Genomic DNA, 14,350 nt, shown 5'->3' with positions numbered 1-14,350 from the left:
ATCAGTGTATGCACTTTTGAGGGCAGTGAAGTTTTATACTGTTGCTGAACATTAGAATTTAGCTTAGATATTCAGAACAGGAATTTTTTTTCTAGATTTCATAGCCCTTGGGAGTAGTGATACTTTTTCACCAGTACTCAGGTGACCAAAAAGACCTGTGGGCCTCTTGTTCTTTTACTGAATTTTTCTATTTTCTAAATGCCAGATGCCAGAATCCCGTCTACTAACAAGATTGATGACAACGACAAGGGATATTTTGAGATGGACGTGTACACACCGCTGAACGAGAACACATCGTCGAACTTATACACACCGCTGAACGAGTCGCTGAATTCTACAAATTTAAATAATGGAAGCAATTCATCGAACGACTACGTAAATTATTCATCAGGTATAAACTCCATTTAAAGCATACTCGAATGTGATTTTGAGGGGAAGGTTAGGCAAAAATATACCAAGAATATCGATCCAGCAATGTACAATGTATACCTAGCTGATTTTTCTGGAGCAATTTCCTTTCAAGACTTAGAAATTATGCATTCGCTACCTCACATTAGTAAGACAAAGTTTGGGAAGTATATCAAACACAACATATTCACAGATTTAAAGGTTTGTTTTGTAACTTCTTTAATTTTTTTAGCTCACCTGAGCTGAAAGCTTTAGTGAGCCTTTCTGATCACATTTTGTCCGCGTCCGTACATTTCTAACATTTTCATCTTTTTCTCATGAACAGAGCTAATTTTAGCCAAACTTGCCACAAAGCATGCTTGGGTAAAGAGGATACAAGTTTCTTCAAATGAAACACATGTACCACACCTTTTTTTGATAAAGAATTAGTAAAATATTTCTGGCAGCTTATCTAGACACACTTGGCTAATTTTAATCAAACTTCGCGCAAATCTTTCTTGGGTAAATGGGATTCAATTTTGTACAAATGAAGGGTCATGCTCCCTACAATAAGGAAATATTTGAAATGAAGAAAAGGTCAAAATAAGGTGAAGAAAATGTAATTCAAAAATCTCCTCAATGACCACATTTACATAAAAGCTTCCTGGCATAGTGCAAAATCAAGTTTGTTCAAATCAAAAGCCCCACCCACCCCCCTTTAGGTAAGGGTGGAGCCACAAAACATGTAGATGATCAAAGGTTTATGCAGATCAAAAAAATAAAAAATCCTTTCCTCAAGAACAACGCGGCCATGATTATTCATACTAATATGCAAGAATCCCCCTGTAGTGCAGCTTTAAGTTCGTTCAAATTGTGGTGTCCAGGGGTAGGGTGAGATTACAATAGGGGATCAAAGGAATATATAGGAAAATTTCAATAACAGCAGGGATATGAATACTCATATTATCATACAAGCATCTTCAGGTAGTCCAGATTGAAATGTATTCAAATCATGACCCCTGGAGGTTGGGTAGGGCAACAATAGAGGAAACAGTTTGATATGGGAATATATAGGGATACATATTTTAAACTCTTCTCAAGAAAAGCAGGTTCGTGATTAGTCATATTAATATGCAAGCATCTTCAGGTAATTCAAGTTTGTTCAATTCAGGGGCCTCAGTAGTAGGGTGGGGCCACAACAGGAGATCACAGTTTTATGTGGGAATATACAGGGAATTAATTTAAACAAATTCTTTTCTAAATTAGCAGGACCACACTAAACCATATCAAAAATGCAAACATTCCTAACTTGTGTGGATTTTTTCTCACTCATGACTAAAGTTGAAGGGGTATTTTTGTCCCATCTACCTGAAACATGATCCTTGCTCACACTTTTTGTTTGTTGAATGATAGGGCTCATATGTGCATTTCTTGTGACAAGATCGATTTTAATACCAGTTTATAAACTTGTGATCTTGACGGTGGATTTTTAACACACTTCTAAGAAAACCTAACCCAGGCAATATCTCCTGCATTATTTAAGATAAGGCTTTCATATTTTGTATATAGATTCCTTATGGCAAAACAATTGATTTGATACTAAGATATTTAACCTTAGGATCTTCATCTGGAGTGCATGAATTTTAAAACTTTAATCGAAATTTTAACCATTCTCATAAAGTGAGTGATATATGTTTCATATTCCATGTATGTATTTCTTTTGATAAGATCTTTCTTTCAGTGCCAAACAATTTGACTTTCTAACTTTGACCTTGAATTTTGACCTACTAAGAAAAGTTAATCAAAGGCAATACATGTATGTACTTACGGTTGGGTTTTCATATTTCGTATGTATATCCCTTATTGCAAGACCTCACAGATCATACCATGATTTGAGACTTTATATCATGATTATATCATGACCCTTTGGGATTAGGTTGATACCACAATATGGATCAAAACGTTTCATGGTAAGAATACAATCACAACTGAGCTGAACAACTATTCAGTTGAGTGATGTGACCCATGAGCCTCTTGATCTATCATACTAGCTATGTCCGTCTGATATTTATCTGCTAATATCATTTAATGCACCAGCACCCAAGAAATGTTTGGTCGTAGATGACTTAGAAAGCCACCATCTTCCCACCTACTGCATGCCTTGTTACATGTATACTTGTACTGGACTGTCTAAGCTTGTTCAACACCACACTATGTAGTAATGTAAAAATACTCTACTGTGCACTGAACGAAAACCAAAACAAGAGTCGTAAAAGAGTGATAAAAGTATTTTATCATTTTCACATCTGAGGAAAAAACCTATGTAACTTGAGCTAACACAGACAGTTGTTTTATGCCTGTTGACATGGTCTACAGAATTCAGGGTATATTTAGCCGTTTTTGGTCAGTTTTACTCGCTTGGTTAGTCAGTGACCTCATAGTCAGTTTTCTTATTCTGACCAAATAAAATTCGAAGTTATAAAGCTCTGGATAATTGATAGCATGAAATAAGTATGATTTTTGTTAGAAAATAAATTACATGTACATGTATATAACTAAATTCTAAACAAGCAATAAGCGAAGACTGAGAACTAATTATGTATCCTTGATTGTCCACTGTACAACTTTTAAAATAAAATATCCAATCAAATAGCCTATATGTACACGAAAGTCTACTTTTCCTACACGATGTTAAGTTCGATTTTATCCCATCAGTGTATGGATTATTGCAAGATGAATGAAAACTACAAATGTAATCTGAAAGATTTAGTTGATATTATGGATATTTACCTGAAAAATATACTTCATACACATATAGAGGAATACAAGTTGTAAACTGAAATTTTAATTGCTATCTTTCACAGATACTAGCCTAAAAGGCGTCAACTTCACAACAACTGAACAAGACAATACTGTAATCAGCGAAACTTACGAAAACGAGACTACAAAAGTTACAGACCAGCGCATAAGTACCAGGGACATTTCCGTTCAGACAGGTTTGTAAATGATCCTTTTTTATTGTTTTTCTAATTGCCGTATCATGATTAATCTTGCAAAATTATGTAAGAAGTATTGAGATTGCAAATAATTCTTTTTTTTTCAAAAGGATCCAAGAAAACTGATCACTCAGAATTACAACGTGAGGATTACAACTCTGAAATGATAGAAGATGCTATCACAAATGGAGATTTAAATGCATTAAGTCAGCAACTTAAACTTATCACAAAGTACAATGTCAACTCGCTCATACGTGGTAGAACACCACTCTGTATTGCAGCAGAAAATGGTCATGAATCGATGGTTGAATTTCTAATATATTTAGGGGCTGGCGTTAATTGCAAATTTAATGAGAATGCATTATATATAGCCTGTAAGAACAATTTTAAGGAAGTTGCTCGTGTTTTACTCTGTCATGGAGCGGATCCAAACAGGTGTAGCAATGAAAACGGTTATTATCCTATTCACATTGCAACTGAACTGGGGCATTCGAATATCGTGTCTAAACTTCTAACATACAAAGCTAGAGCTGATGTTCTTTCCAGGGATGGAGTAACTCCTTTGTGCTTAGCTGCTAGAAAGAATGACTTGACAACTCTCCAAATCATTTTGCAAAAAACAGATGTCAATCTGAAAAGTAAAATGAGCACAAAAGCTCTTCATGTCGCTTGCAAAAAGGGGTTTACAGAAATTGTAAACTGTTTATTAGATTCTGGGGCGGACACCGATGTTATGACCAAGGATAAAAGATGGCCCCTGTGTATTGCAGCGAAAGGTGGATTCGTTGATGTGGTTGATAGGCTACTTGCAGCAAACGCTGACGTTAACTTGCGCGGAAAAAATGGAGAAACGGCCCTAAAGGCTGCAGTTGAGCGTGGAAATAAGAACATAGATGTTGTAGAAAAACTATTAGAATCGAGAGCAAACTTACACGAAACATTTCATGACAAATATCAAGTATTACACATCGCCTCTGAATGTGGTCACGATAGGATTGTAGTTCGTCTATTATTGGCTGGTGCGAATATCGATAGTGTCTGCGAAAAGGGAGAAACGGCTCTTTTAAAAGCAATCAAAAGAAAACATTCCAAAGTAGCGGAGATTTTGATTGACAGAAATGCTAAAATCCATATCCCACGTAAAGATGGTCGCACAGCTTTTCTCATTGGCGCCGAGAACGGGTGTCTATCCATTCTTAAAAATATCTTGAATAGATATGATAATAGAAGATCTATTGACATAAACAGTATTGACAATCATGGAATTACGGCATTGTATGTTGCAGTTCAGGGGAACCATGGTGCCACCGTACGGTTACTGTTGTCGAAAGAAGCAGATCCCAATATTTGCAACAATGAAGGCAACAGCCCTTTACATGTTTCTTGTGAATTGGGCTTAGTAAAAATTTCTGAACTGTTGTTGAACAACTCCGCAAAAGTCAACCAGTGTAACAACAAGGGAAAATCACCATTGATGATTGCAATAGAAGAAAACCACCCTAAACTGGTGTCTTTCTTAACGAAGTATGGAGCCAAAATTATGGACAAGCATTCGGAATGTCCTCTGAATTATGCAATTCGTCAAGGAAAACCATTAATTGTCGATGTACTTCTTAAAACAACAAAATTGTTAGAAATGCAAAACTCTCAGTTCCCATTACATTTAGCATGTGAGCAAGAAGATTCGGGTATAGTACAAATCTTGATTGAGCATGAAGCAGACGTAAATTTGCGCGATACCGAAAATAACAGTCCTCTGATTGTTGCTGTTAAAAATAACAGGCTGTCAGCGGCAAGAATGCTTTTGGAAAACAACGTGGCGGTCAATATGCCATGTATGGATCAATCCTCCCCTCTTCACATTGCATGTGATAATAGAAACGTTGATATGACAATGTTGCTACTTCAGAACAATGCTGACATTAGTCTTACTGATGGTCGCGGTGAATCTCCATTCTTTCTTGCATCCAAGAATGGTTCTGATGATTTAATTGAGATATTTCGGACACAAAGTTCCTCACGTGATGCTTTGAAGCAACCGAAAGTTGTCAACCAAAAATCCAGAGATGGCACTACGGCTTTAATTGCTGCCTCAAGAGGTGGACATGTTAAGGTTGTTCAACTTTTGCTGAAAAATTATGCGCAGTTAATTGACGTAAACTGTCCTCAAAATGACGGGTCTACAGCTCTGTTTCTTGCAGCAAAGGAAGGACATGTAGAAATTGTAAAGCTTCTGATCAGGTACAAAGCAAATGTGAACATTTGCAAATCCCAAGGTGAAAGTCCTTTACTAGTTGCTGTAGAAAATGGTCACGAAACTATCGTCGACGTTCTGCTTCGTTCAAAAGCACATATCGATGTGCAAAGAAGGGATGGATCGGGCATTCTGTTAGCGGCATCTAGAAATGGCAATGAAAATATCCTACGTTTACTCTTGCTTAGCAACGCTAACATTGCAGAATGTGAAAATGAAAGTAGAGTTTCCCCCTTTTACTATGCAATTGAGCAAGATAATGATACGGTAAGCGAAATACTGATACAGTCTGGCGCAAACCCCAACGTTAAATGGGAAACCGGGAAAACACCTCTACTTCTGGCAACAGAACGTGGCAATACAAATATCGTGAAAACACTTTTGCTTCAAAAAGCAGACGTGACACAAAGGAATCTCGAGGGTAAAACAGCACTAGAGATTGCAAAAGAGAAAAACTTTAGAGACATATATGATCTATTAAAAGCTAAATATGACGGAAAAGGAATGCTGAAGTAATTCTATATGACATGGTGTCGATTGAAAGTATATTTCGGGATAAGCTCAGATCCAATGAAGGATTTTAGCATTCATTTTTCATACTTGTCCTATTTTGTTAGTCAACCAATCTGAAGTTGACAATTTACTGTTGACATTTTTTCGCAGCAGTTTGTAAAACTATGAATAGATTTTCTTACAATTCCATTATAATTACACGTGGTGACATTCCCCCGGTTTTTTTTTTTTTTTTGGTTTTTTTTTTTTTTTTTTTTTTTGGTTTTTGGTTTCTTTTTGGGTTTTTTGTTGTTGTTGTCAATTTTCATACCATCATTATTGTCACAATATATTGCATAACTATTACTTTAATGAGTGCTTATAAAATCCAGATTTCAAAAGCTTGACGAAAAATGTTGCATTTTTATAACACAGTCACTGTACAAACTTTCTTTGTAAAGATTATTTGATAGTACATGTGCATAAACTTGTATGGATTGAATGTTAATGAAACTTTCATTCATTACATGGTTTCAATAAATGTACTTTTTTCATTTTAAGCTAATAACTAAATGTTTCATTAAATATCAACACAATATTCTTGTCAATTTGAAATGTATAATGGAGCGATACAACTCAAAAGTTTTTTTAAAACCAAAAATGAAATATCGTTCGTGGACTTTTTTGTGCGTAGAGTAATCTCCCTTGGATAATACTATAGTACTATAAATGATTTTTAAACCTTGCTATCGAATTGTTTGTAATTTTGATGGAACCAAGCATTTGTAAATAAAGTTTGATGATTCAGTCATACAATTGTCTGGTTTATAGAAACATAACTCACTGTACATCTAGCGTCATGGATTTTTATTAAGTAAGGCAAGTAATCCTTTTTCTACAAGCATTGAAAGTGTTGAAGCCCATTATGGTTGTATATGTAGTGATTTGAATTTGGTCCGGGCCTCCCTTTTTGTTAGCAAAAATTAAGATTTGACATTATCCCATTGTCGCTAGACCTTTTTTCAAATTTCCCATTAAAGGATGTCTCATACTCAAGCATTTTCATCCTTAAAATTTTGGTAGCTTTAGTCACAATGAGGGCTTCTGAATAGGCCATTGCCTGTGACAGTGCTACGGCAACGTCGTGTTTGAAAGCTAACAGGATATCCCGTCCCTTCTTATGCCCCCAAGCTTCGGAATCTCGGCCAACAACTGTTCTTTGAGTCTAGTGGAATGGATGATTTGCGTTTCCACATTTTTAAATGTTTGATTCGTTGATTATAGAGACTAACCAATTCAGCAAGTCGAAAAACTACAGGTCCTTCAGCACCAATTTTTTACTCCACAACATAAATCAGAAGTTCTGCAAAAACTATCAGATGAACGTTTTTATCTGAGGCAGATTGTTTCCTCTCACTCTTTAGATTAGACAGAAACGCTCTCTCTCTCTCTCTCTCTCTCTCTCTCTCTCTCTGTTGTATAAGGACGTCAAGTAAGAGCGATACACAATAAACACGCCCGTTGCTCAATACCTAAGCGCCCCCTTTTTGATGGTATGTGTTCATCGTGATGATTTGTTGTAGTTCGAGTTCTCTTCCTAGCCTTTTCGAGTTTGCTATTATTAAACAGAAGCCTACATGATTGGTGATATTTGGCTTTGTTTTTGCGTAGGGTTTCCTATATGCCTCCTCCCTGGTATAATCTGCATTGGCATCCGATTGATTACTTTAAAGAGAGGGATATTTCGAGCGATCATTGTATATCCATCACCATCATTGCCACTCGTGCAACGAGTCAGTGGGTGCTTCAAATCTTAATCTTTTTTCAATCTGACAAAGACAACATTTGCTCCAGTCAGTTTGAAGTGTGGATGCGAATGGTCTTAATTCTGACATGATTTTAACAACTATCAAATATATACTATTATATAATCAACTCAAGGTCGAGGGCGTATCCTTTTACCACCTTAAATTGTAAAACGCACATTGAAATATGGGATACAACTAAGTTCGGGATTAATCAAAATACCTACACTTAGCCCGATCGTTCATCCTATACCATTTAAGTTCCGTGCGATCTGTACACCATCCGGGTAAGGAGAATAACTCGTAAGTTGCAAGAACTTGTTTCTAATCTTTTTGTATATAGTATATACAATAAAATATGTTCAAAACAAAGAAAACACCATCCGGATAACAAATGCTCCATTACCCTTGACTCGGCTTTCCCGCGCTGGCACATCCTGTCTATTCAGGCGCTACTATCGACCATAAAACAAAACAATTGCTTTTGGGGCTAGTGGGATAGTATTTGGAACACTATACAACAAAACTTTTGGTATAGCTGGTATTGAACCCCATGCTGAGTTTCACAGTAGTGATGTCACCAAAGTGTCCTGGTTGTGCCATGACATTATTGTTGAATACCATTAATATTTTTTAATCCTTAGATAGGTACAAAAAAGACTTACAGAAGATAAATCCTCAATAACAAGGAACGAAACAAGGACGTAAAAGCATAATACAGAAGATTCCAAAATACGAACTTCAAATTCCTCTAACTGACACATAAATAGGTAATAAAACCTATTGAATGTTCCAAAAGCACACATTTTCCAATTCATGCATGATTAAGAACCACATATATGCATTTATAATTGGAAATATGCTGTTGAATCGAGACACAAACTGTTAACAGAGCTTTCATCATCAGAAATTTTAATTTGTTGATAACTCAGACGCCATCTTGAAAAATGGCCGCCATATTAAATTTTTCAGGTGGCTAACGTTCTTTCTGGAAAGAATCATCATTCTGAATGATGTCTGAGGAGTATGCATGCCAAACTTCATACTTGCATCATTAAGTGCAAGATTTGTACATATTTTTGACATAATCTGCCCCACTATATTGACCAATCACAGTCACGAAAACAGATTTCGATATTTTAATGGTTGCATGCACGCACAGGTAAAACTTGTAGCGTTTGTCTACAAATAATAACTGACAAAAAAGCTAAAAGATCACTATTTGACAAACAAATCAAGTATATAGCTATACATTAAAGGAAATCCACCTTAAGAACAGGGACCATGCTTGCAAATCCTGTATCAAGACTTATTTTGATTCAGTTGGCTATTGTGTCAGTTTTCCCAATCGGCAATCGTCGGATTATTCCGCTACGAGTCAATCTTCGAATGTTTTTTTTTTTCTTTTCATCCAAAATAAATGAATGGGGGAAAAAAAACCACAACAAAATATGGGAGCTGGTTGATTTATGAACATGAATATTCACAAAGTCGGGGGTTTTCTTAATCATACAGCCACGACTATGACATAGTGTGAACAGAGACAATGAGCGTGGTCTGCGACGATAACATTAAACATACCATCAAATAAATCATTTATCTGTTGCTATTTATTGATTTTATTACATGTATGTATAACGTAAAGCTAAAATAGCCCACGTAAATAACCTAATAAAGCATCAAACCCCTGGAGCCCCTACATCCCTAGGCTATTGGGTCCCCGTTTCAACAAATCCTGGATCCGCCACTGAACTGTACTATTCAAAGCCTACATGAATTTCTAACTTTGAACACATCCAATTGATCATGAACAACATCATTTCTATTAAAGTTTGTGAATGGATCTCAATGTACATGCGTATCCTTTCTACAACAACAAAAAGGGATTTGTCAAACATTCCCTATGATAATGCTGAAATATTTAATCATTGCAGAAAAGCGCAGAATACTCTGAAGTAAATTACAACATTTATACATGTACATGTATCCACAGGAGCTAAACCCGTGTTGGGCCCGAACTCTGTGATACCATAAATATAGATATATTTATTGATAGTTATGGTATCACAGAGTTCGGACCCAAAACAGGCTTAACCTCTGTGCATGTATCCCTTGTATTATATCAACAAAAACAAAATTAGAAATATTTTTTTTTTTAAATCAAAAATAGTGTCTCAGAATGAATCAGCATTGCATGAAAATTTCTTTCGATACACTATAGGTGTCTATATGCTGTGATATTCTGAAAAATAAGCTTCTGAAGAAAAATCAAGACATTTTTGCCATGGAAACCAAGATTTTGAATTTTTTCTACCAAAAATAATTGGATCAAAAGGAAAGGAACCTGACAAGATTTCTCCTGAATATTTCATATCCCCACTAGTTGCGTATCAATTCATCAAAATTCATTAAATCAAGTAATTGTGTACAAATTCCTATTTAATTAAGATAACTTTGCAATACAAGATAGCTCAACGAATCTAATATCAAGTATAAGGGAAAATACTGGAGGGTTTGTTGTTCGGCCTTCTGTTTCACTTCGTGTTGCATTCAGTACGAAAATCATACTTTGATATAACTTATATACACAGAAACATTATATTTGAAGTACCCAAAGCAACACATATTCAAATATTAATGAGTCTGTTAATTTTGCGATTATATGTCGTACAAAAATTCAATTTATTATAAAATGCATGTCTAGAAAAGGTTGAGCACGTTGTTTACACTGTAACAAAGTTGTATTTTATGAAAATGTAGAACACAATTTCAAAATAGTTCATGGTAGGGTCAAAGGTCACTAATGACTTCTTTCAGCTACCAAAATGAATGGAAGCATAGTCATCAGTTGATTTTGTTTCATATAAATTTTGTTTTGCACTTCGCCAAAGTTTTTAGAAAATGCAGTACGTACTTAAGCTAATTCTACTCCTCTAAAATAATAGGTTCAATGTTATATTTAATTGTTGATTCTTCAAATTATATTTCTTAGTATCAAATAAAATTATGAAAGAAGTATTTTGCGGTATCAATAATTGTTTATCAATTAGCACACATGTACCTGTATCAACGTCAGAAAATTGCAATTTTCTTTAAACAGCATTATCAGAAGGCTGAAACGATATAATAGTAGTATGCCATAACAATTTCATGAAACTGAAACAATATACAAAATGTTTGTGTAAAGTAAAGGAAATATATCGCATAATGGACTTGATAAATGATTTAATGAAAACAGAGTCATTGCCCTTGGGTTCAATATTCAATTGTTTAGCAAATAACAGAGATATTAACCATCAGGTCTATTGGTCTCTCTTTTGGAAAAATAAACATTGGTTCAAAGAATGGTTATCATGTATTCTAGTATGAATTTTACAGGACAGCGTAAACACACTTTTCGTATAATTCGTCTGGTCATTTTAAAAAAATCCTTTGAAATATGAAGAAAAAAATTGCACTACTTTTATTTTATTCTTAGTCTTTAAAAGAAAAGAAAAGAAAAAGAAAAAAAAAAGAAACAACCAAAAACACAAAACGTTTTACCGTTTTATATTAGGCAACATATTTAGAATGTTCAATACAAGTACATGTAACATACAATTAATCGCCATGCATGTAATTATCTGATGTGGTTTTAGACAGGCCCCTTAGATACCCCTTAATCACGTGACTTTACGTTAATTATGAAAATTTGCTTTATTTTAATATATAAAATATGATAAAGGAGATATTTTTGAATATTACTAATGAGACAAGTTTCTGGTTTACCATGGGCCAAAAGTCGGTCTTATCAAAACCTCTTCTTTTGTCATCTTACATAAAAATGTATAATGAAGCAGACTACATGATATGAGATATATACTGATTTCCAGACTAATCATATTATCATCTTCCAATCCATCTAAACTTATACTGCATTAAATAAAGATTCAGTAAATTAGCTTACTTGAAGAGTGGCTCGTTTTGCCTTATAACTGCTAATTCTGTCATGCACTTTGATTTTTCTCAAAATGTTTATCATGAAGGGTAGCTGAACGTCCGGACTTTGTCGTGTCTGAAGTTAAATATCGCACTGTTATCACTTCAAATACATGCAAATAACAAAATGTAGATAAAGTAAATAAATAAAATTTGAAATTTCTAAGTATTATTATCACACATTCAATGAAATAAATCACATGGGCATAGAATTTATATCCTATAGAACATTTATATGTGTATCAAGCGGGGTAACTCTTACATGTTAAAACATCGTTTGCAAAATTGGCATGGTTGCATCTGGTGATCAATTTATTTGGTTACCTAGGAAATTTGTTGAACAGGTCCAATCAAATACAATTACCCCGGGTTGTACGGATTTTCTTTTCCCTCAGTATAGATTACCTTATAGATCAGGGATTCATAGGTTCCTTAAAGAAATTGCATTTTTTTAAAAGGTTATCCAGGCCCACAGGCAATTGCATCGCTTGTGGTCGAATAAATCTGTTGCAGGAGCTGTGCCTCTTTATTTGAAAATTGTTGTAGTGGGGTACATAATTTGTTCGGCGAACTCTTCCCACAATTTTCAAGTGAGGACCATCTTGTTTTACAGAGTATTTGTATGGATAATGAAGATGTGCAAGTGGCAAGGATTTTGATTTTCTTCGATAAAAAAAATACAGGTTGTTGAATTTAGTCCGTTTTGAGGAAATATCACAAAGAGAGTACATCATTTGTTCGGTGAACTCCTCCCACAGTTTTCAAGTGAGAACCCCCCCTTTTTTAACGGAGTGTTTATATGGATATTGAAGGTGTGCATGTGGTAAAGAATTTGATTTTCCTAAAAAAAAAAAATTCTCTTTAGAAAATTACAGGTTGTTGAGCTTTGTCAGTTTTGAGGAATTACTGCACAGAGAGTACATAATTTGTCTGTTTTTCCTTCCACGGTGAGGACCTTATTTTACATAGTATTTGTATGAGTATGGAAGATGTGTGTTTGGAAAGGATTCCGATTTTCTTTAATTCTTAAGAAAATTGCAGGTTGTTGAATTTAGTCAGTTTTCAGGAAATATTACATAAAAGAGTACATGATTTGTCTTTTATTTTTCCTTCCAAAGTTTTCAAGTAAAGACCTTAATTTACAGAGTATTTGTATGGGTATGGAAGATGTGCATGTGGCAAGGATTTTGATTTTCTTGATTTTAAAAGAAAATTACAAGTTGTTGAACTTATTCCATTTTGAGGAAATATTAAGATGTGCATATTGCAAGGATTTTGATTTTCAACAATCTTTTAATTTTCTTTGACGTTTTGAATACTGTGAAGTTGTTAAACTTGGTCAAATGGGGAAATATTGTACACAGAGAACTCTTGGTTTGTCTATCTACCTCCTGTCACAGTTTTAAGCTAAGAGCCTTTATTCATATGATGCAAAGAAAGTATGACACTGCCTGATACTACCTAAGCAAATGTCTACAAAGTATGGCGTAAGAAAAACATCCTATGTAAACATTTTCACGGGCGTATTACTTACCGTTTGCTTGTTACTTGTGTTTCAATCGTACATGTAATTCCATGAACTTTGACTTGTGTATGCATCGTCCTGACTGTTGGAATTATCTTTTTTGTTTAAAGAATAATCAAAATCATATGTAATGACGAAGAATTATTAAAATGAAACCTCAGTGAATCACGCCATTATGTGCCCCAAAGGTTCACGACATAACCGAACTTAAATTACACAACACGAGGATACCTCAACACCAATATGACTGATATGACCTTGTGCTGTTTAAGTTAGAGTTTTCTTTTATTTGAGCAGTCTAACTTAAAGTAGAATCTCAGAAAAGACTTAAGTTTATTTCAAGAAATCCAGGCTTGGAAAAGACGACTTTTAAAAAGATTTCTTTCCTGTATGTTACATTCTATCCATCCTAACCCCCGGGTTAATAACTTCAAGAAGAAAAAACTTGAATCACCACAACTTAGAAACATTGCATAATAAGATTTAGTGTGGCGCTGAAAAGAATTTGTTTCAATTAATTTTCTGTATATTCTAATATAAAACTTTGATCTCCTATTGTGGTCCCACCCTACTCTCAGGACCCCTGAATTGAACAAACTTGAAAATTTGAGCATGACATTTGATTTGAACACTCTTGAGTCCTCTTTACCCAAGGATGATGTGAGCCAAGTCTGATTAAAATTGACCCAGTGGTTCTAGAAAAAAAAGATGAAAATAAAAACAGTTTACGAACAGACAGACAGGTAATTAGAAAAGCTCACTTTCAACTCAGATGAGCTAATAATGTTCACTATTTTGTTTCAAATAGTAGCTGAACTGGTTCGATGCCATTTGGGAATTTATCCGGGAACATATCATAATGGTGTCCTCTAATGAGGAACCTTATTGTAACGCAAGCGTATTCAATATCGGC

The 14,350-nt window shown here is 34.7% G+C and overlaps 1 protein-coding gene across 1 annotated transcript in view; it reads left to right on the top strand.

The window, feature by feature from the left end:
• The window catches only part of LOC125677420 (ankyrin-3-like), a 38,225-nt gene extending 31,285 nt beyond the window's left edge, over window positions 1-6,940 (top strand). Inside the window, exons 9-11 of the mRNA XM_056158453.1 lie at window positions 206-391; window positions 3,252-3,383; window positions 3,494-6,940. Of these exons, the coding sequence (XP_056014428.1) occupies window positions 206-391; window positions 3,252-3,383; window positions 3,494-6,153 (2,978 nt within the window). The 3' untranslated portion in view covers window positions 6,154-6,940. The remainder of the gene's footprint in view (window positions 1-205; window positions 392-3,251; window positions 3,384-3,493) is intronic.
• Window positions 6,941-14,350: the final 7,410 nt, after the last annotated feature.

This window comes from Ostrea edulis, chromosome 3, assembly GCF_947568905.1.
Source record: "Ostrea edulis chromosome 3, xbOstEdul1.1, whole genome shotgun sequence".
Taxonomy (NCBI): Eukaryota; Metazoa; Mollusca; class Bivalvia; order Ostreida; family Ostreidae; genus Ostrea; species Ostrea edulis.
Note: the sequence above shows the minus strand (reverse complement) of the source record. Positions and strands in the feature narration are given on the sequence as shown.